This window comes from Panthera pardus, unplaced genomic scaffold (assembly GCF_024362965.1).
Source record: "Panthera pardus isolate Hobbes unplaced genomic scaffold, ASM2436296v1 HiC_scaffold_16, whole genome shotgun sequence".
In the NCBI taxonomy this organism is placed as follows: domain Eukaryota; kingdom Metazoa; phylum Chordata; class Mammalia; order Carnivora; family Felidae; genus Panthera; species Panthera pardus.
Genome location: NW_026526721.1, coordinates 80508017 through 80530904, shown reverse-complemented (window position 1 = coordinate 80530904; position 22888 = coordinate 80508017). Strand labels below are relative to the sequence as shown.

Here is a 22888-nt window from a genome sequence, read left to right as displayed (position 1 = left end):
TTCCAGAGGTGATAATAATAGTATTAGCAGCTTATGTTTGGCAAGAGCTTCCTTGTGCACTGTGCTGGTCCCTCCCCTGCAGTCTCTCTCGAGACCCTCAGGGGCACCACTGCTACCCCCAAATGCCAGGGCCTTAAAGGAGGTAAGGTGCTTGCTCAAATCTACACAACTTGCCCCTCTATAGGCTGGCAGAGCTAGGATGCAAACCCAGGCAGTCAGATGCTATATCCCACTCTGGAGACGAAAGAGTCAATGAGGCAAATCGGGACTTTTGCTGATGCTAGACTTATAGCAAAATTAAACTCCAGCTGTTGTCTGAATAATTGAAATCTTCCCACCACTAAGTCTTGCAGAGTACTTAGAGCAGTGCCCGGCACATCGATGTTGGATACCAGCATTAGTTCTTGCCTCTGTGCCAGCTTTGTTAAAAAAAAAAAAAAAAGTATACCACTAGCACAGCCCTTGGCACATCGTATTCCAGAGTCATCTTTTTTTCCCTACTGCAGTTCTAAGTGTACCCTGTCCCCTCCATCGCCAGCCATAACCAGCTAGAAAGGTTAGCTATTAACTTGGTAAGTTGCTAACCTGTCTCCAGAAGAGCAAACAGTCCTCCCTCTGCTTTCTGATAGATTGCCCCCTTCCCCCATTATGTCTTGGGTCATGGGCAGACCGGGGCAAATAGAAGAGATGGGAGGAGCCTAGGGGCTGTTGGACAGTAGGTGCCCCCACCTTTGGAATGCACCTATTTGAAAAGTGAGAGGCAATGCAGTGTCTTGGAAAGAGCTCGCCTGGCCTTGAAGACAAAGAGATAATGGATTTAAATCTTGGCTCTGACTCTGGCGGCTGTGTGATCTCGCGATGGTTCCTTAACCTCTTGGAGCTTTAGTCTGTCATCTGTAAAATGGGGGTGGGGTGGTGGAGTAACTCTCACTTTAAGGGTTTGGTTGGTCTCTGGAAGGCAGTAGCATTCCATAACTGTCTACGTTGTTATTACAGTTAATAACAATATTAACTGTGCCACGAGGCATATTTCAGCCTGAAATCATTGTCCCCCTACCTGAGGCCTTGCTAGAAGAATTTTAATGGCCTCATGGCCCAACCCAAGCTTGTGAGGGCCTTGTCAGCCCATACCTGCATGTCCGTTCTCCGGGGTTCTTGGCCTAGACATCACACATTGATTTCTTTCAGAATCCCAAGCCCATGTAGGTCTTGGGAAAGTGGAAAGCTGCGGTGCCGGATTTGGGAAAGTGGAGCCGAGGGTGGTACACTGTCGGCTTAAATAGAACATCGGCCTGGGGCTGCTCCCGGGCGGGTTCCTGAGCTAAATCCTCCAACCAGTTCCATGACGTCATTGGGCCCCCTCCCCCTGCTCCGGCCCAGGGGATCCAGGGGAGAGCGCAAGGAGGGCGGCGGTCCCTGCGCGCACTTTAGCCTTCCCTAACCTAGGACTGGGCTACCAGGCTCCCCTCCAAGCCGAGGCTGCGCTGAACCCAGGTATTTATAGCCTGCTCTGGGGCCGAAACAGAGAGCTCTTGTCCCCGGCAGCGAGCGCACACACGCCCGAAGTCGTGCGCACAGTCACACTGCGACGGCGGGCCGCCTGGGTCCGAGGCGGCGATGCACGCACGGGGTGGGGCGGGGAGCTTCGAGTCCAGCTCGGCTCCTGCGCCCTTGGAAGCGGTTCAGGAATCTGCCGGAGCCCCGGCCCGGAGCGGTCCGCGCCCGCGCCCGCGCCCGCCTCCTCCCAGGCCGGACTGCGCCGTCCCGCAGCTGTCGGCGACGTTCAACACTGCCTCCCTTGCGAAGACAATACCCACAGTTCTGGTTTCTTTGTGAGCCGGGGTTGGTTTGTTTGGCGGGGGGCTGGCTAGTGCGTAAGCAACCAGAAGACTGGGTTAGGAAGCCGAAGCGCACGCTTCCGTACAAATGCAAGGCACTGCGAATACGTATTCATCTATCCCTCCCAACCGCGCTATGCCCCACTTCCCCCACCCCACCCCCCGGCCTTGATCTCTTGGATCCCTAAAATCCCCATCATTCTGGGCAGAACCAGCACCCGCCAGGATCTCCGTGCACCCCGAGAGGGACAGAGAGCCGAGGAGTTGAGGGAGGCATTGATGCTTCCCTGCCCTGGCTGAGGGCTTTTCCGCGCCCAGTGTCTGCCGGCCTCGTTGACCTGAAAAAGGCGGCGGATCTGAACCTCCTCCCTGCTGAGCGAGGCCGCCTCCATTTCAGCCCTGTCGATCCTATTTCTGAAGGTCCTCAGAGAAGGAGATCCCATAATTTACTTGATGACCTGTTTCAGTTTTTAGCAGCTAGGAAATTCTCCCTTCTTCTAACCTCGATTCACGGTGCCACGGATTACGTCGAATTTTTCTGCTTTAGAACGCAGATTGTTTTTGTTTCATCCTCTTGCGGTTGGGCTGTGTCTGTCTGCTCTCTGGAATGACCCCTCCCAGGCCAGATAGGAGAGGTAACCCAGGCCCCAAGGGCTCTGGGGCGTTATGTCCCCGTTAGACTTGACATTCTCTTTCTTGCTTTCCCTGCCACTGCCTTATCTTGATTTGTTCCTCCCATCTTTGAGGACTCCTTCTTAGTCTTTCTTTTTAAATCTTTTTTTATTATGGGTATTTTTAAGTCCTTAGGAAAGTAGAATGAGAAATCCCATGTACCCCAAATGTCACCTTCAGCAATTAGCAACTCACAGTTAATTTCCCCAGTTCATTTCCCCATCTCCATACTGAATTCTTTTATACGAAATTCTTGATAGTCTATCATTTCGTCTATACATACTTCTGTATTATGTTTAATGACGAGTCTTAAAAAAAAAGAATTACCCCAATATTATCATCACTCTTAAGAAGTAACAATTCCTTAATATCAATAAATCTCCGGTAGTTGTTCAAATTTCCTTGATAATCTCATTGTTAAAAATAATTGGTTTGCTAAAAGGTCTATAGATTTGTTTGATATGTCTCTTAGCTGTCTTTTGATCTATAAATTCCCTGTCCCTTTTTCCTTATATTTTAATATTTATTGAACGAAATGGGTCAATTGTGCATACAAGTCACTTCAGGATTATTGAAATGTAGATTCTGATTCTGGAGATCTGAGGTAAGGCCTGAGACTGCATCTGTGTGTGCTCCGGGGTGACCCTGATGCTGGTGTGAGGGACCACACTTTGAGAAGTAAGGCTGTAATGTTTCCCAGACTCTGGATTTTGCTGATTGCATATCTGAGATGTCTTTTAAACATATTCTCAGTTTATCTCCTGTATGTCTGTTATATTGGTACTTCTAGGTTTAGAGGCTTGATCAGATTCAAGGTTGACATTTTACATCAAATGTAATCAATTAGTTAAATGTCTAAAGTTTGAGTACAGTTGACACTTGAGTTGACTTTTTGTCAAGACTACTTTACCAATGGGGGTATTTCCTAGTGCATCTCATTAGGAGGTTATAGTTTGCTTGTCTCTCTCTCTCTCTTTTTTTTTTTTTTTGTGATGTTCAGATTTTTAGTGGGTTCCAGTGTGGTCAACCTGAATCCTCCATTATAGAACTCTTAATTACTGGATGATGCTCTTTGTCTAGACCCATTATTATAGTCCCTTAGTGGAAGGATACCCTTGAGGACACCTAGTACCCCTTCTGTGCTTTTCTTTGGGATCTCTACAAATGTCATTTTCTCCATGAATTCTTCACCGTCCACTCTCAAAAAAAGGATCTCTCTCTCTTCCGAATCTGTGTTCTCATGGAATCAAAGTTTTAAAGGGTCATTCAGTCCAACCACTTCATTTTATAGATGAGAAAAATGGAAGTTAAATTGGAATGGCCCAATGTCACATAGCTAATCAGAATCAGCAGATCTGACATTAGACTTTTGGTCATTTGGATTGGCAACCAAGAGGTCATGAGTAATTTTTTAAAGAGCGATTTTGGCAGCTCGATGAGGGCCTAAGCATAGAATCTTAGCATGTTAAAACCAGATGGATATTAGATCTGGTAACCTCTAATTACCAAAATGAGAACAATGAGTCATACAGTTGGTAAGTGACCTTCCTAGATTACACAGCTAACTCTTGTAAGAGCTAGGGTTTAACTGGGGACTGCAGGGTGGGTAGGCATAGTAGTGAGGAAACAGAGTCAGAACAGCCATGTGGTTTGAGGGCAAATGGGGCTGGAGAGAGAAGATGGAATCTAAAGGGTAATATGATTGAGGAGAAGGGTTTTCATGGATGTTTGAGGCAGAGAAGATACTCAATGAATGAATACATGTTGGATAAATGCACAGAGGGAGGAGGACGTTGGGAGTACCTAGGGTAGAAGTAAATGGAGTGGAAAAGAAGTGGCAGACATTGGTCTGAGGAGGATACTGGAGTCCTTTCCTACTCTACTGAGTGAGAAACGGGGGCAGGGGTGTCTTTTGAAGAGTGAAGTAGGGAAGTACCGGGCAATGTCTAGGGAAAACAATATTTCAATTACAGTGGGGAGGAAGAGTGAGGGCTGAGGAAGAGGTGGATGATATCCAGACACACTTGAATAGGTTCTGAAGGGCTGAGAGGAGGATGAGCAGGAGGAGAGGGTGGCCTCACCTGATGCTGGGGCTCTATGTCAGAGCCTCAGATATACACTCAAGGTTGGCTGACATAAAGACCTGACCGAGATCCTCCACCCCCTTTTTTGAGGGAACAGGATGCTGAGGTATTAGGCAAAAAGAAAGCATCTGAACCACCCTGTACAGCCCCAGCCTCCTATAGGGCCCAGGTGAGAATGGGGGTGGTGCTCACTTACAGTGGGAAACATTACTGCGTTGGTAGGTAGGGAGGGTGTTCTCTGTGAATTGCCTTGGCAAGTTGGAATGTAAGTTATACTATGGGGAAGGCTAGGCACAGGTCCAAGGTGTCCTTTGGTTTGAAAAGAGGAAAGTTGCTGAGGAAGAGGGTGAGCTGGATCCTAGAAAAGGCCTGTCATGGTAGCTGAAACTGGTCTGCACATAGGCCACAGAGTTGGGCCTATCTGCTTTTATTTCTGGACTCATTCCCTAAACTGCCAGCCACCTCTTTTAAGCATGTTAAAATCCTACCTTTCCAGCTCAAAACCTATCTCTTCTATAAGGCTTTTCCCAATGCTCTCGGTAGAAACTGATCTTTTCCTTCTCTGAATTTTCATTGCTTTGCTTTTCTCTCAAATGTGGAATGCACATTCTGCTATGCATTATTCGCCTGTCCCCAGGAGACTTTCAGCTCCCAAAGGATAGGGCCCATATGTTACACAGCTCTATGTTTTCCATAGTACCTGGCATGCCTTATCCACATTAGATGTCCAATATAACTATTTGTTAATTGAAAGAAAGAATGCGTGGAGAAATCCCAAAATGGAAAGGTGTTCTTTAAAGAAACCTGACAAGGTTTCTTTCCTTCTAGATGAATTTCCACAACTTCCAAGGATGAATATATGGACCGAATAAAGTAGACATCTGAATGTCCAGGTTAGGGAGAGGGAAGGAAGGTTAATCCAAGTGTGAAAGAAGTAGTCCTCTGATCACAGCTAAGGGAAATCTATAGCTGAACAGCTTGTAACAAGAATAGGGCACATGGGGCCTGATTTACATGAGACATTAAGAAACAGAAGACAAAAGCATTTACTCATCTATCAAGAATGATGAAAACCTACTTACTCTGTGCTAGACCCTGGGGGATGGAGCAGAAATGGGACACAGTCCTTGTCTTCAAGGTGCTCACAGCAGGTCAATGCTAGAGGCAGTAGTGTGCTGCTAAGTGCTTAACAGCAGGATCTCCAGGAGAAAAAAAAAAAAAAAGCAGCAGCAGCTCTGATCGTGGTGTTCATGGTACAAATACTCCCACTATGGCCAGTTTCAAGCTCCCAATGTGACATCACTGAAAGTAGGGTTGGAACTGATGCACCAGCAAGCAAGCTGAGAAGGAAGTAGATATCTACATATCTCCAGGGCCTATGGCCAGAACAGAGACATTTATTGGGAGTGAAAGAAAAGCAGCCAGGGCAAACAATGATGTCTGTTTTCCCCAGAGAAGAACTAAAGAGAATATTTTTAGTGTCAATAAGCTTATGTGTATCCCGAGGGAAGAGAAGGTGATAAATTGAGTGGTGTTACTGAGTGGTGATGGCATTATTGGAAACGTTGTCCAGTACTATCTATGTAAAAAAAAAAAAAATAGCCTGGCATATGGGTAAATCTTACAAGATACGGCTTTCCCTGCACTCAGAGGGGCAGTGTTATGTAATATTAAGGTATATCGTTTATTGAGTAACTGTTATGAGCCAGGCACTTCATATATCTTATGTCTAATCCTTACAACCCTGCAGTGTTGGTATTTGTAGCCTCATTTTTACAGATGAGGAAACATGGACTTAGTGAAACTAAGGAAGGTCCTTCTTTTCCGAATTTATCCAGGTTCATGGTAGCCTTCATGAGCCTGAAGATTCCTGCATGAAATGCAAATAATCAGCTCAAGAAGACAGTCCAACTTAGACACCATGTACCTGATGCCTGTTAACCTTGTGCTTTGTTACCTATGAGACCACTTTTTGAGTATTCTAGATACAAGGGAGTGGAGCCTTCATTTTAAGGAGGCCATTGAAAAAAATGGAGTCAATGGAGAGAAGAGTGGTCAGTATAGTCATGGGTCTGTATACTGAGTCACATGAGGAGCGGGGGATGTTTAGCTCAGTGAAAATAATAGATGATGTGGAAGATAGATCTTTAGCCCTATGTGGGGTACTTACATGTTCTGTAACTGGAGCAAGAAGGAATGTTCTATGTGCCGCCAGAGGGCATAAATAGGCCCAGTGGATGGGTGAGGAACTCAGTCATGCATCCCTCAAACACTTATTGTGCACCTGTTTTGTTCCAAGCACTGCGCTAAGCGCTGACAGGGGAAGGATATGGCGATGAACAGGACACACATCCTTGTTCAACACTGGGAAGAACTTTCTGAAAGTCCGAGCTGTCCAGCAATGGAACAGGGTTTTTAGGAAAAGTAGTGAGCTTCCTACCCTTGGAGTACCCAGGAAGAGGCTGGATGTGCACGTATCAGAATGTGCCAGAATGAATCTTTTTGTCGAGTGGTAAATAGGACTAAATCCCCTTCCAGTTTAGAGTCTACGTTCAGCCTTGCTTTGGCAGGCTGGAGCGCTGTACTGAAAATGTGTCATCGTGACCCCCCTCCCACCAGCTTCACCCACCCAGCTGCGTGCTCTGTGTTCTCTGACAGTGAGCTGTGGTGGGCCAGATAGACTGGAAAGTGGCTTCCAACTGTGACAGGGATGATGGAGTTTTGGCGGGTTTGTGTGGGCTCCAGGAATGCAGCATTGAAGCCATGTACACACAACCTGCTTAAGAACATCCCATGGGCAGAAAATGTTTTCTTCCTCTTCAGCCCTCCTCTGTTGCTGTGCCAGGCGGGCACAATGGTGCCTTTGAGAGGGGCAGCTGGAAGGGGGTGTTGGCAGGGAGGCTGGAAGTAGAACATTGCAGCTGGGGGGGGGGTACCAAATTCATTTCCAGGAGCGAGCCTGCGCTGGGTGCCAGTTTCCAAAACAAAACTGCTGTTTCTCAGAGCCCATGGTGGTGGGTTGCCTCAGAGTTGGACAGAAGGCAAAGCCATTTCCTATATACTGCTCCACCCTCCCCAAGTTAAAAAACAAAACAAAACAAAAAACCCCAAAACCGGTGTATTGAGGCATTCTGCTCTGGATGCAGATTAACAGGTTTCGCTGTCTGTCTGTGTTGCTCAGGCCAACTTGGGGTGAATAGAGCTTTCTGAAGGGTCCAGCTTTCTGGCGGACAGGGCAGGGCTGACTGCCATGGAGACAGGCAGGGCTCAGGGGCAGGTAGGCTTCTGGGCCGTAAGAGAGGGCTCCGAATGGAGACCCCTTCTTCTGCCTTTCAGGGTCACTTCCTCTGGTGCCACAGCTGCCTGGCACCATGACTCCCTCATGGGCTCTGCCCACTCACTGTCTTAACTCTCTTTGGTGGGAAAGAAGTGGGAGAACTCTGGCATTTCCTGCCCTGGGTTGACAGTTGTCTCAGACCCTCTGCTACTTTCAGAGGTCCCAGCAACCGCTCAGGGATGGGTGTGGGAGGACTTCCCACTCAAGGCAGTTAGAAGGCCCAAGTGCCAGGCGGCAAGCTCAGCCACCACCCTCTTTGTGTTTCAAATGCAGCAAGGTGGGTCCCTTTTATTTTGGTGGCTTTCAACAAGAGGGTATCGCTGGAGGCTGGTCAAGTGGTCATTTCCGTTAGTGTTTACGCTAATTATGGGACTTTTCACTCTTTGGTTCAATTTTATGATTAATAACTACAGAGCAATGACTTAATTTCAGGCACTGGGCTAGGCCTGGGGATACAGAATGGGTAAGACAGAGTCCTTGCTTCAGACAGCTGACTGCCTAATAGATATGCCAGATCCCGAATGGGAGCTCCACTCTCCAGGCATGTGCATTAGGCGGAAAGCAGAGTGTAATACAGAGGTCATTTCTTCCGGGGAGTGCTGCGGCACTGTGGGGGCTCATCTAATCCTAGAGTTCTTAGTTATCTTTAGGAGACTCAGTTTCCTTGCATAAATAATGGCAATTATATACAACGTGTAGAGTTGTTTTAAGGATTAAATAAGGTGTGTATGAAGATGCCAGGATGGAGCTCGTTGCAAGGGTAAATGATTGCTGACCCTAATGGACTTGAGATATAACATGTATGTGTGCACATGGTATGTATCTGATCCTTTGTTAGATTATATACCCTTCCAGAAAGAGTCACTTCTTCTACCTTCTTAATTCCTCTTCTGTAGAAGACCAGGATCAGCCAATTTATGACCTCCCTAAGACAGATAAGGGCCAACAAGTCATACTTGTATATTCTCTGTCTGTTGCGATATTCTCTGTAATAGTCCCTGTCACATAACCCAGTTGTAGAAGCAGGAAAAGACTGGAATGCTTCTGTTCCCCGAGAACAGGCTCGAGGTTGTTGAATCTCCTGAGTGTGGAGAAGATGATGATTCTTTTCAATATTCTAAAAAGTCTAAGAGAAATGACACATATCCCACTGATAGAAGCTCACAGTTGATCATTACTTAGATGATGCATGTGTTTGTAGATATGGCTTAGGGAAGTTATTCTTTCACTAAGGGACCTTGGTGGTGGAAAAATTAAGCTCACCGGGGCAGAGGTTAGCACAGCCATCTTCCAGGAACCTGTCGCGGGGGTGCCTCCTAACCTGACATACTGCCACCTGACCCCAACCCGGGTCATCTGAGACTGCTGAGGGCCTCATCTAGCTACCGTGCCTTGTATCTCCCACCGCTTTGTGAAAATACGCACATGAGAATTCATCCTTAAAAGTTATCCCAAGGTCCTTGGAAGACACAAAGTATGTGTAGCCAGGAGTCTGCAGACAAAGAAAATCAAAGCAATTCAAAAAGAACAAAGGAAATGGAAAAGAACAAGAGAATAAAAGCATATGGATGAATGGAGGCTTGGAGTGAAATATAGGGTACACATTTGTGGGATGAAAAAGAGGGGTTGTTTAAGAGAGGGAAAAAGTTATGTGGCTGAAACTGCAAGAAAACAGTGGGATTCTGTAAGAGAAAATTGACAGAAATCATTTCTTCTTATTCGGCTGAGAGATTTTAAGGATCAGTGAAGGAAACCTGTGGCCAGCACATGGCTGAAAGAGGCGGAGAGGGAGGATGGAGCTGTGTTGAAAAATGGGTAAAGATGTAAGGAATCAAAGAAACATAGAGGTCGTTCTAGAATCCTGATTTAAAAAAATCTTTTTAATGTTTATTTATTTTTGAGAGAGAGTGCGCAAGAGGAGGAAGGGCAGAGAGAGGAAGACACAGAATCCCAAGCAGGCTCCAGGCTCTGAGCTGTCAGCACACAGCCTGACATGGGGCTCAAACCCACGAACTGCGAGATCATGACCTGAGCCGAAGTCGGACGCTTAACCGACTGAGCCACTCAAGTGCCCCTAGAATCCTGATTTTAAAGAAACGAGAGCTAATATTACTACAGGGTTAAAACATGGCCTGCAGTATAACAGTGCTGAACTGACTGCTGAGATTGTGGGCTGCTTTTCTTTTCTGCTCCTCTATAGTTTAAAGTTCTACCATGAATTTGGGTTGCTTTTACAATCAGGAGAAGAGTTGCCCCTGTAGCAGGAGGGAGCAGGAAGGAACTGAGGTAGGGACACCAGCAGTGTTGAGGACAGGGTGATGGTCAGGAAGCAATGTGAGATGGTCAGAGCTGCCTTGGATGGTCTCACTGTGAGGATGGTGCCGGAGTGATGGAGCCACTGGCCTTGACCAAGGAAGGGAACAGACTAGAAGGAGGATGTCTTGCTAAGGCCCACCGCAGCCGTCCTTTGACTCTAAGGCTTAATGCGTAATCAGGTTACCACCTTTTTATTTTCCAGGAATTCGAAATCCATTTGAATGCTCTTCTCACCTCTCCTTTCCCTGGGAGCATGTTTTCATTTCATCTCCCTTGGATTTACAGCTGGGTCGATGGGCTGAGCGTTTGGCCAGTTCCCACCTTCACTACTCCAAGCTCTGAAGGGCTCTACTCGCCCAGACTGAGAAGGTTTCAATGCCAGAAGAGGCCACAGTGCTTGTAGATTTCTTCCCTCTCATTTAAGAGCGTGCGATATTGTAGGTGGATACTGAGGCAGAGTAAGAATGCCCCCAGTCGAAACTTGTGCCACCTAACTGGCCCGGGTGAGCTTGGCCAAGCTACTTAACCTGTAAAGTTCTTGATTTCACTCTTTTGAAAAATAATGGCCCTTGAATGGATTGGAGTAGCTAAAGGTATCTGCCCAATCCTAAAATAACCTGATGCATCATTTATTAACTCCTTTACATGTACATGGCTTGCCAAATGTTAGTTTTAGAATTTAGGATTCTCATAGACAAAGCCCATACCATGATGAGGATCAGCTATCCCTACCACAGTGCCCAGCACACTCCCTTTTGTAAAATTAAATGTTCAAAACTTCAGATGAAATTCGCATAAGACAGAATTAACCATTTTGAAGTGTATAATTCAGTGGCATTTAGTACTTCCACTCACACTGTCTTTTCAAAGTGTTAGAAGAACAGTCACTTGGGTGGGTTCCATTTTGTTGTAATAACGAAATGCTGCACTGCGCCTCCGTGCTTGCTTAGCCTCTTGTGAGCTCACGTGCAGGAAATTCTCTAGGTCTGGGTTCCTGGGTCACGTGATCTACAGATGTGCTTTCAGTTGAGTGTATATTGCTAAACCCCTCTGTCAAATGGTCACCACTTGCATTTCCATGGCGGCGGCTACGGTTCCCATTTCTGCTCCTCCTCCCCATATCTGGGGGCAGGGGCGATGAGGGGGTGGGGTGGGATGGGGTATGGATGCCACAGAACAGGTAAAAGTAGCGAACTAGCTCTATCAGCATCAGCATGGAGAGATCTCAGGAACATCATGGTGCATGAAAAAGGCAAGTTGTGGGGCACAAAAGGATTGCGGGGGAACTGAGTTCTATCTGTAATATTTTATTCCTTTGATTAAAACATACTTGAAGGGAATAAAACAAAATACAAATATTTCTAAGTGGGGGGGGAAATGGGAGTATTTGATATATCATTCCCAAGACTTTGTTGCATTAAAAAAATTCCTCAATTAAACGTTGTGGCGGGAGGGAGGAGGGGGAACCTGATGTGCGGATTCCCAAAATATACTGGATAACATTTTTTTTGAGCAGCTTCCAAATTTGGATTCACTTTTCCCCATGCAGAAATTCATATTAGTGGAGCCAGCTAGCCTTCCCTTGTGAACATTGTTTTAAAGTAGATAAAATATCAAGGAATTTTGGAAGTTCTTATTTTTAGCCAGGAAAATGAAAAATTTCCACAGCATGTAAAATAAGTGCTCGAGTTGAAGCCTGCCTGGTTGGCTCCACCTAGCTATGATCACGTCTAAGAACCTTTTTCCAAAGCTATTCTGGGCCTGGGGTGGGGGAGGTGACTCACTGGGTCCCTCCCTCACCCCAGCCCCTATCTGTTTATTCAGGTGAAATCAGGTGAAAATGAACCTTAATGGCAGCTTTGGGAGGGAGGGAGAAGTCAGAGACTAAGAGACCCTGAGAGAAGCCTGAGACCAGGGATGATGACAGTCATGTGGGTGACATGCTGGCTTCTTAATTAGCGTCAACCACAATTTACGGAGCACCCATTTTCCAGGAACAACACTAGCGTTCATAGTTGCCAGAAAGGAAGCATTTAGAGCGAGCATTTGCAATATTTGTTATCTTCTTTTTTTGATAAAGGTAAAAATCTCATGCCTACTTTAAAGGCTATCTGAAATGTTAAAATAAATAAAAGCGTATGAATAAAAGGAGATCACACATGCCCCATACTTAGTTGAGAATCTGGGTTCTAAACTGAAGTGCCAGGACTTCCTTGAAAGTCCTGGGTCTTGGGCAAATCTGCATTTGAAGCCTGATCTGACCATACATAAGCTGTAGACCTCAAGGGAGCTCCTTGCCTTCTCTCAGCTTCAATCCCCTACTCTGGAAAGGTGATGACACCTGCCCTGCCACTTAGGGCTGCTTTGCAGATTCTGTGAGGCAGTTAGTTCCACTGCTAGTTTAAAAAAAAAAAAACAACAATCATGAAAACTTTAATCTGGATAACAGCCTTGGGAAGTAGCCTAACCCCTTCCCCCCCATTTTATAGATAAGAATACTGAGGCCCAGACACACCGTTCAGCAAGTTACTTGACCTAATTACAGAGCTGGGCTAACCTCCTGGTCTTGTCTGGGCCAGGCGCCTTTCACTGCACCCGCCCTGGCCGAGTGTACACGGCTGAGCAGGAGATCTAGCGTTACCTTCTCCCCTGCCTGAGTCTCTGAGCGGCTCAAAACAGCATCTAGAGTGATCTGCCTAATGCGGTTCCCCAGGACCCCTGGGTCTAATTTCCTTAGCACTAGTCAAGTGAGTATACTATATTAACCAGCTGTTGTGTGTTCTGTCGACTGGGCTGTAAGCTTTCCGAGAAGCAACCAAGTCTCCTAGTCCTTCTCAACAAGCCATTAGCCTCAGAGAAACAGGTGGTGTTTCCTGTGAGAGACTTTTAACGGAGACCTTTCCTGTGTAATCTCAGGTTAGCTTTTGAGTTTTACCACCCTGATTTTTACCAGCGTCTCTCTCTCTCTCTCTCTCTCTCTCTCTCTCTCTCTCTCTCTCTCTCTCTCACACACACACACACACACACAGAGCAACTACATAGACTTTACTATCTGTTCCCCTCAACCCCTTAGCAGTTTGTGCTCTCAAGTCTGACCCTCTCAGCCTCAGCTTCCTGACCCATAAAGATGTGAATATTTGCCCTCAATGTTTGATGGATCAAAATAAAATGAGATGCCGCATGGGAAAGCGTTCTGCAAACTTTAAGGCATAACTCTGACTCCTATGGTCCAGCATGAACTGATTCCTTTCTCAAATGAGGTTAGGACTGTGTCTTCCGTTCTTTTAAAGCATTTCTCAGCAGACCCACCTGGCTGCCTCAGCAAAGACAGAACCAAATGGGCCCACATTCAACAAAGGAGGAAAAACCTGTGTATCCGTGCTGAAGCATTCACTGAGTTTCTAGCACTTTTAAGGTAAATCTCTATTGGGTTCAAACAAAACTCATTCCAGGAGACCTCGAATCTTCGCTCTCACAAGTTTCCAGCAATAGAATCTTAGTCAAGTTACTTGATGTATCTGAGCTTCGGTTTCTTTATTTAAAAAAATGTGACGAGGGGCACCTGGGTGGCTCAATTGGTTAAGTGTTTGACTTCGGCTCAGGTCACGATCTCACAGTTTGTTGAGTTTGAGCCCCGTGTTGAGCTCTGTGCTGACAGCTCAGAGCCTGGAGCCTGCTTCAGATTCTGTGTCTCCCACTGTCTGGCCCTTCCCTTCTTGTGCTGTCCCTCAAAAATAAATATATAAACATTAAAAAAAAATGTGATGATATTTGCCTCACTGGGTTATTGTGTCAAACGAGGACACATTACAGTAGGCAGCGGAAGCATGTGACCTTTTCCTCTCCCCTTTGCACTTTTCTTTGTTTTTACCCTCCTAAACTTCCGGGCCTCAACTTGCTTTTCCATGAAATGGGGATAATAATACCCAACCTACGCAGTTCATAGGGTTGCTGTGGGACAATGTAATAAAAGCCGAGCTAGGGGTTTGAAAGTGGTGACGTGTAGTATAAACACCTGTGTGGAGTTATTCTTGGGACCACTGACCTTGAACTGATGAGTGTGCTGGTCCTTGTGGGCCTGGGCTGTTGTGTGTAGCGGCCACATTTAGCAGGTCACTTAACCAGCTTCTCTTACTGCTCTGCCCGAGGCTCCTGATGCTCTCATAGCTACCTCTGGTGCCCTGCAACCCCTGTCACTCACATGCCTTGCTCCCTTCTGTCTCTCTGTCCCCCTCTGGATCACAAGTCTACCCACTGCTCTCTGGATGCAAAAAAAGGTGCCGGCCCCAATCCTGCGGGTGTTAGAAGCCGCCTGTCACAAGACCCCTCCCCCCCATTCCCCTCATGAATAAATACTAAAAAGACTCATTATGGGTAGATAAGGAAAACAGGAAATGCTCCCCAAAGTCCCCAACAACCCACAGCATGAACTATCCCACCCCCTCCAGAGGTCACCAGCATCTTTTGCAGGGAGGCCACTAGCCCCCCATGTGGTTGAGGAGGAGCCCTTGTTGTGTCTTGGCCCCAGAGGGAACCAGCAGCCGGGAGGGCGAGCTGCACAGGCAGGGGAGCCGAGCTGCTCTATTCTGGGCACAGTTTCAAGGCCAGCTGCAGGGAGAACAAGCAGTTGCTGTGTGCCTGCAGCTGGCAGTGGTTAGGCTGGGGCTGTCCCTCACTCGGGGTATATTTAAAGAGACCCCACCAGGCGATCGTGCCAACGCGAGAAATGCACACACATTTCTGTTGGCCGGGCTCAGGCTCCGAGCCCAGCCCTGTCCTCCTCTGCAGCTCTCTCCCAGGCAGTGGATTCAGAGAGGTGGGCTAGCTCCTCAGCCTCTCCCCGGTGTAGCTGGTCCCACCTGGGGACACAGAGCCCTGGCTCCTGGGCCTTTCTGCCCTCCAACTGAGCCCTGAGCTGGCCAAAAGTTCTAGGGATTAGCCCTGACCAGATCCTCCCACTCTGGGATTGGTAACCCGGCAACAGAGGGGAGAGGCAGGCAGATGAGTCAAATAGAAGCCCAGAATCTCTGGCTTTGTGTTTTGTTTGTGAAAACTCCCTGCGCGCACAGGCTGCCTTCTGCAGGGAATGGTGGGGCTTTCCCACACTGCTTTAGGCCAAATGCTCCTCCTCAAAGTGGTGCCCAGGCCCAACTTGACTGCTAATTCAGGCTTAGGGACAAAGCTGGTGGGCCAGGGCGAGCCCACCCTGGCTGAACTCTTTGGCTGCCTCTTTCATTTGTTTTTCTCAAGTGAAAACAAGGCGACAGGCATGAATCCCACGAGAAGATGGTGTGGTAGCTGAGAACCATGGGCAAGGGAACCAACAGCCCGAGGACCCGCAGAGCAGAGGCAAGCTGCTGTGCATAGACCTTTGGCCTTTCAGGTGGCCAGAGACCAACGAAGCCCTCTCACAGTGGTGAAGAGACTTCTGAGGGGAACCCAGTAGGAGTAGGGTGAGCGGGTGGGAGGCGGGCAGCTTATCAACCAGGGGAGGGAAACCTCAGGCAAACTGTGTGAGGCAGGCTGCTAAAAGTGCCAGAAGAGTTAGCAACAGGATCAGCTACGTAATTTGAGGGGCCCGGTTCAAAATGAAAAGGCAGGGCCTTTGTTAAAAAGTTTTCAAGAATTTCAAGATGGTGACAGAAGAGCATTGAGCTGAGGGCTCTTCTGAGCAGCTGCACAGTTTGCATGCCCACGAAGCCGACCCGGGGTACCTCTGAAGTCGGCTCCTTGAAGCAGCTGTGACAGTGGGGGCAGAGCAAGCTGGGGGGTGTCTGCTCCCAGGCTTTGACCAGCTTTGGGACATTGCCTCTCCCCACCAGCAGCTTGCCTTTCTGTGCTGGCGACAACTGAGTGTTCGCCTCTCTGCGAAGGGGCAACTGCAAGGCCACAGTGGGGGCAGGGCTGAGGACGGGAATGGACCTCTAGGCCCCAGAGCCCCAGGGGTTCTCTGGACGGGCCCAAAAGGGCAGGTCCAGTGGTTGGAACGGTGAGTGAGGCTGTAGCGGTGTTTGGGAATAGGATGGAGATATGACAAGTGGACTCCACTCTGGGTCACCTGTTCAGGACCCAGGGGATATGTCCTGAGGGTGTGTGTGACAGTCCAGGAGCAGAACTAAGCTCTGGAGAAGGCTTATTCCCACCTGAGGACTCACCTCCAACTCTATGTGGTCATGCAGCTTCTTGCAGGTGGCCGCAAAGGTCTCAGAGGTGCCAAATTCAAAGTACCACAGTTTGTTCTTCATCCTGCGCCACGAAGCAGAGAGCTGACTCAGTATCATGTGTTTGAAGTGGTCATGCAACACGGCTATGCTGTTGGGGCTGGGAGGCCCAAGCCCTCAGCTTTCCCCACTCCTGTGTTTTTAGCACTTGTTGATCAGATGATAGGGGTAGAGATTTTTCACCAACCGTTCCGGCAAAGAACTTAGAGAAAAACCCGTTCATTTCATAGACATCATGGCTACTCGGCTGAACCACCAACTGCTCTGAACTTCCTGGTCAGAGCAGGAGAAAGGTGTGTTTGCCTCTGGATCTGGATCAAGGGAAGGTTCTATGAAAATCAACCAGAGGCGACAAGTGACACCATTCTCTGATCATGGTCCTCTCTACTGCTAATGCAGAGGGACTTCAGGTAGAGCCCTCTCTTGAGTATAGCTGGGGTAGGAAGGGAAGATCAGACAGACTTTTGAGACTTGAGGTATATTCAGTCTTGGCACAGAGAAGAGATAGTCCCACACTAAACCCACCAACACATGTGCTACTTTGTCCATGCTCTGACTGAGGGAATCAGAATGGAGAGAATTAGACACAGATTTGCAGATAAAGTGAGAAGAGAAGAAAAAAACGGAGTTGTTTGGGAGCAAGAGTTCTCCCCCCACCACCTCTTCCTCAATTGTATTTGCTTAGGTTATGACAATATTTCATTTAGGGGTAGATCTTGTCATTTGCTTCAAAGTAAGAGCTCAACATTTAGAGCTTTACAATTTTTCAACATCTTCTTTAGTGGGGGAAGGAAAGGGATTCCCACGTAGCTGGGGGCTTTGCGAAGTCAGATGGTGTGTCCGGACACTTGATCATTTTGATCAGATCGTCTCAGCAAGTAGTGTGTCTGACTGAAGGTATTCTATTTCCATTCCCTCCCTCCCAACTGTCGTCCCATTATCAGGGGCTAGCTAAGAGAAGGGACACCTGTCCAGTTTATAAGATGGCAGATTTGGCCAGGGAAGGATTAAACAAAATCACATTTTTCTTGGCATGTTCTTCAGGAGAGAGGAAGCCACCTTGTGTGCTGGTGATCCTCTATCCTCAGATTTGTGAACTAAGAGGAAAAGAGCATTCTTTGAAGGGCAGAAGGCTCTTATTTCTTCCTTGTATTCCTTGGGGCATAGCAGATGACTCTTCAGAATAACAGACAACTTTTTATCTCTGCATTTCTCAAAGAGTCTGCCTGGAATGTGAAGATGCGACTGTGTTCTTCCATTGTATGATTCCTAAGGCCTAGTTGATGGAGCCTTTCTGACTCTACCTGTGCTTGAAAAGAAATGATAAATAATGAGGGAAATAAGAATAGGCAAGATTTAGGGAGTTACGCCTAATGTAGAAAGTCAACAGATTTGGGTATACTTGTAAGTAGACCAGTGCTACTCAACTAGTGTGCTGTAATCAGGCATGCCTGGAGTATCGATCCCCTCAGTCTTCGGGGTGGCCAAGTTGGAGCTGAGCCCCCACTGTCGTACTGGGCATTCTCATCTGTATGCTAACCAAGTGCTTTTGTTTTCCACGCGTGCCACGAAATGAAAAATATTGGGAAACACTGTTCTAGATCACTGGTTCTCTGTATGCACAGTAATGTGAATACAAATCACCTTCATTAAAATGCAACTTCTGATTCAGTTGTTCAGGACTGGGGCCTAAGAATTTTGTGTTTTCTAGCAAGCTGCTGGTGCTGGTCCAGGGAGCACACTTGGAGCTGTGAGGATGTGGAAACCACATTTGTGGTTCTGAAACATTGGTCTTCATAAGAATTGCCTGGAGAATGCAATTAAAATGCTGCTTCTTGGGCTTCTATCTGTAGAGAGTCTATGCGATAGATACGGGGCCCAGGAATATGCATTTTTATGAGTGGCCAGGGGATCATTATGTAGGTAGTCAGCTGTCAGGACTTTAAGAAACATTCCTCTAGATCTCAATGAAATGGCAATCAAGGAACAGGACAGACGGATTAAGCCTGACAGGATTCTTCAGGGAGGATTAAATGAGGGCCAGTGCCTTTCAACAGACAATGATGGCGAAAGCCCCATGACAGGAAAAACACAGATTGTCATAAATGTCAAGGTTGAGCATTCCTCTCCAGCAGCGAAAGCATCTCTGTAGCCAAGAGACCTGCATTGTGATTCCATTTTCAAATATCATTTCTGGTCTGAATCATGACTTTTGAAAGTTATTGCCAGGAGATTTAGAGTTTTAATAAAAATTTCCGGAAGCCACCAGCTATTTTTGCCCAGAAGTGGCTCTTCTGATAATCTAATAAGGTTAAGAGGTCATGGTTAGGTCAGTGTAGCAGAATGACTGAGAGGATCAAACAGACTACTCATCTCCTGCTGGTAAGATGTCCATTGCTGCCTGTGTAATCTTTGGCAAGTGTTACGCCTTAGTTTCCTCATCTGTAAGATGGCAATACTAAAAAGATGTGCTTCAGAGGGTGAGAAGATTAAATCACTTTGCAAGTGATTGCAAAGCACTTCACATAATGCTTACTGCATAGCAAGCTCACCAAGAATGTTAGTCGCTTACATACTGGCTATTAATTCAGTGTCTTGAGTTGGCATGTTTGGATAACATAGTAGGGCAAAAATGACAGATCAGATTGGGTGGCTGTAGATATTATATGTGCAAATTTTTCTAGGACAAAAAAATGTGTGATCATATTTGTTGGATCATGTCTTGACGTTTAGTTATAAACATGTTCTCCACATGTTTATTCTGATAGATTTTTCTGGAGTTATAGACCATACTCTAATCCTTGGCTAATTATCTTGCCTGGTCCCACAACATCCAAAGACGTGATGTTGATTATGAATGTGCTTCTGAGAAAGTGAATGGTGTGACAAAATATTTATCAATTTGAGAAATTCATTGTGCTGGGGCACCCGGGTGGTTCAGTTGGGTAAGCATCCAACTCTTGATTTCTGCTCAGGTCATGATCTCATGGTTCGTGAGTTCGAGCCCTGGATCAGGCTCTGTGCCGATGGTGTGTAGCCTGCTTGGGATTCTCTGTCTCCCTCCCTTTCTCCCCCTCCCCCACTGGCTCTCGCTCTCTCTCAAAACAGATAAACATTAAAAAGAGAGAGAGAGAGAATATAAGCTTCATGAAAGCAGGGATAAAAAAAAAAAAAAAAAAGAAAGTCATTGTGCCAGAACTAGATGGGGGTGTACTAGGTACACTGAAGATAAAACACTGCACTTTGAGTGTTTTAGGTGAGCCAGGCACCTGGGAAGGACAGACAGGGAAAAAGCTCACACAGTTGTGGGCTAAGCCCTAAGCACTGGGAGTACCTAGGAAGAAGGACATCTGATTCTTGGGCCAGGGGCAATCAGAGAAAGCAATCCAGGGGCGTGATGGCAAGGTTGAGTTCTGAAGAATGTGGAAGAGAACAGGGAAGGTGGAGGAAGAGCACTCCAGGAAGAGGAAGAAGCCCAGGCAATGGCACAGGGCAAGAGAGAATATAAACTTGCTATAGATGCCCTGGAGCCCAAGGTGGGTGGGTTGGTGATTGGCCAGGTAAGGCTAGAGAGGCAGACAGGAGCACATTTGTGAAGGCTGAGAATGCCATGCTTAGGTGTTCGGGCTTTATCTTTAAGTCTACAGTGTGTCATGGAACATCCTTAACTGAGGCTGCTGGCGAGGGTTTGGGGGTGCAGGGTGGCAGTAATGACCTGATCAAATCTGTGCTTTTTAAAAATCACTCTGTCCCAAGTGTGGAGAGCGGCTTAGAAGGGCTGGGTACAGACTGGAGGCCTAGAGAGTAGTTTTCAGGTGGTGTAGAACAGAACAGAATTGGGAAGGTCAAGGAACAAAGGCAGTGACAGTAGAGTTATGGAGAAGAGAGTGCATTCACCAGCTAAAATTTAGGAGGTAGAACTGACAGAGCTGATTGGTTGTGAAGAGTGAATGAGAAAGAATGGTCACAGTGACGTCCAGATTTTTACCTTAGCATGAGATGGCAGGTGCCATTCACTGAGAGAGGGACGGAGGAAATCAATTCTCCGGTGGCAGCCCCCTTTGCAATTGAAGGACAGCACTTTTGTGTTTTGGCCTATCTATCCATGCATCCATCCATAGAACATCTGTTGAGCCATACTATGGGTGAGGCACTGTGTAAGCTTTGGAGGTAAGTGATGAATAAGGGTCTCTGGCCTCACAGAGCTTACATTCTTTGAATAGCTTCACCGAGACACTAACATTTGAACATTTAAACACAGAAGACTATGTGTCCTAAATTTAAGAGCTTTTACTTCTTTTTTAACTCAGGCACGGTTTAGTTAGAAGTGAATACATTCCATTCCCATGGCCTATACCCATGACCACTAAACATTTTACATATGCCATCTCTTTCAAGTCTCCGAAGAACCCTGTGGGGTAGATACTATTGCTACAAGTAAGGAAATTAAGATCCGGGGAAGATAAATAACTTGTCTACGGTTGCAAAGTGAGTTAGTGCAGAGTGGCACCCAACCCTGTCTGTGCCCCACTACCCTGCCCCTGTATCATAGCATGCTTTTGCAAACTCTGTGGTGTGGTGGCATGTGTTCCTGTTGCCCTTACTAGATTGCTGTGGTTCTCCTTCACCAGCTTGTTAAATGCGTGTACTTGGGGACCTGGGGTGTTAGTGGTTACATTCCATCCTAGGAGATACTGCCTGATGCAGAGTGTCAGGCCCTCACAGCTCCCAGTGGCCAGGGGAGTTCTAGAGGAGTTTGAATTGAATCTGTCATAGGAAGCTCCTAGTTTTGAATCTACACAATCTCAGAGAGTCAGGGAGACCAGAACTGACCCTAGTAAAGCCACAAGCTCCTTGGACACCCTGTACATTTCCTTCTCTCAGCTCACCAGGAAATGGGGCAGGGGCAGTGCCCTTGAACCATCCCCAGCAGAGTGGAACAGGGAATGTTAGAAGGCAAACCAGTTTAGAAGACATGTAATGTCATCTAGAACAGGTCTTGGTCTATGGAAGGCCCTCCTCCCCTAACCACATTAAGTTTGTTGACTGAATGTTGCCAATGTCCTCTCAGTAATCAAAACACTCTCTTCATAATGAAGCTCACTTATCTGGTTAATCAGAAAAATAGACACTAGCCTTCATTTGAGATCATCTAAAGGGAAATTATTTTGGTTGTCTCAATCCTAGCCACCAAAATGGTTGAAAGTATGAAGGCAGAGGCCATGGGGGTAGAGATGGAGAAAGGAAGAGCCTGCTACGGGGACAACGGTAAAGGTGCCTCCCAGAACCCTGCCTAATTGAGGTCAACCATTAATGGCGGGCCCTGAGGTGGAGCTTGGCTTCAAGCCAGGTGACATAACACAAAACTTTTCTTTATATATGTTGGTGTGTTGTTGCCAAGAATTTCACCGGTAGGCTTATCTGAGGCAGGGTTCCCTGCAGGTTCCTGGTTGCCCCTTTTCTCCACCTTCATAAGATCAGGAAGGAAACCAAACTCCCAGCCTATTTTCATTGCATACCAAGACACCAGGTGAGCAGTAACTAGGATTCTTAGGTTCTGTCTACACTGTCAGAGCAGATCTGTATAGCATGGAGGGCTGACAGGTTTCTTGTTGATCTGGAACCAGGCTTTGGCCTTTTGATTTTGTACTCTGCTAAGCATTTCACATATATTATCTCTTTTTGGTCTCAGGAGAACTCTATGAATAGGTACTGTTGCTCCCAATAAAAATTTCACAGATTGATGTATGCATTCTCCTTTGCCTCGTCTTCCCTTTTCTCCTCTTCCTTGATCAGCACCAGCACTTTCCCAAAGCCTTTGGTAAAACCCTGTAGGCATGTGATACTCTACAATTTGTAGCCCCTATCCCACCTTGCCAACCAGAGTCTGAATGCCAGTGTGCGGCCTTCTCTTTTGAAGATGTCTCCCCAGACACCTTACTGTCAGTTGGATGGTTATGGCACCGGTTTCTGTCTGTTTCACCTTCAGTTGTACAAGAACATGCATTTGGTGTTCTGCCACTTACTGGCTAGGTGAGTGACTTAAGTTCTTTGAAGCTTCATTTCTTGTATGAAATGGGAATATTGTTTTCTACCCAACAAAGTTGTGAAGCTCATGTGGCAAATATAGAGCACCAAGCAGTGTTTAATGCATGGTAAGTACTCACTAACTGTTCTTTCTTGTTGCTAGGAGATGCAATCACCGGGAGACTCATTCCCCTACTGCTGCAAGAGTAGGGGCAGGAGTAGGGTGGGGGGTGGGGGTCTACCCCAGGCAGCCACTATATTTGAAGAAATTGAAGCTAACCGTGTTTTTAATGACTTCTGGAATGTTTTTTCTGCATCTCTCTTCCTGAGTTTTTTTTGGCACATCATGTCTTTCCTTCTCATAATCACCTTTTAGCTGGAGATGACTAATCC

General features: G+C 46.8%; 1 protein-coding gene across 10 annotated transcripts in view; it reads right to left on the bottom strand.

The window, feature by feature from the left end:
• DGKG (diacylglycerol kinase gamma) overlaps positions 1-22888 on the bottom strand; it is a 214136-nt gene that overhangs the window by 51601 nt on the left and 139647 nt on the right. For all 10 annotated transcript variants that reach the window (XR_002084030.2, XR_008422496.1, XR_002084023.2 and 7 more), the window contains one exon: positions 16403-16493. Coding sequence is in view for 1 of the 10 variants with exons in the window: in XM_019463428.2 (XP_019318973.1) it covers positions 16403-16493 (91 nt within the window). In the remaining 9 variants the exon portion in view is untranslated. The remainder of the gene's footprint in view (positions 1-16402; positions 16494-22888) is intronic.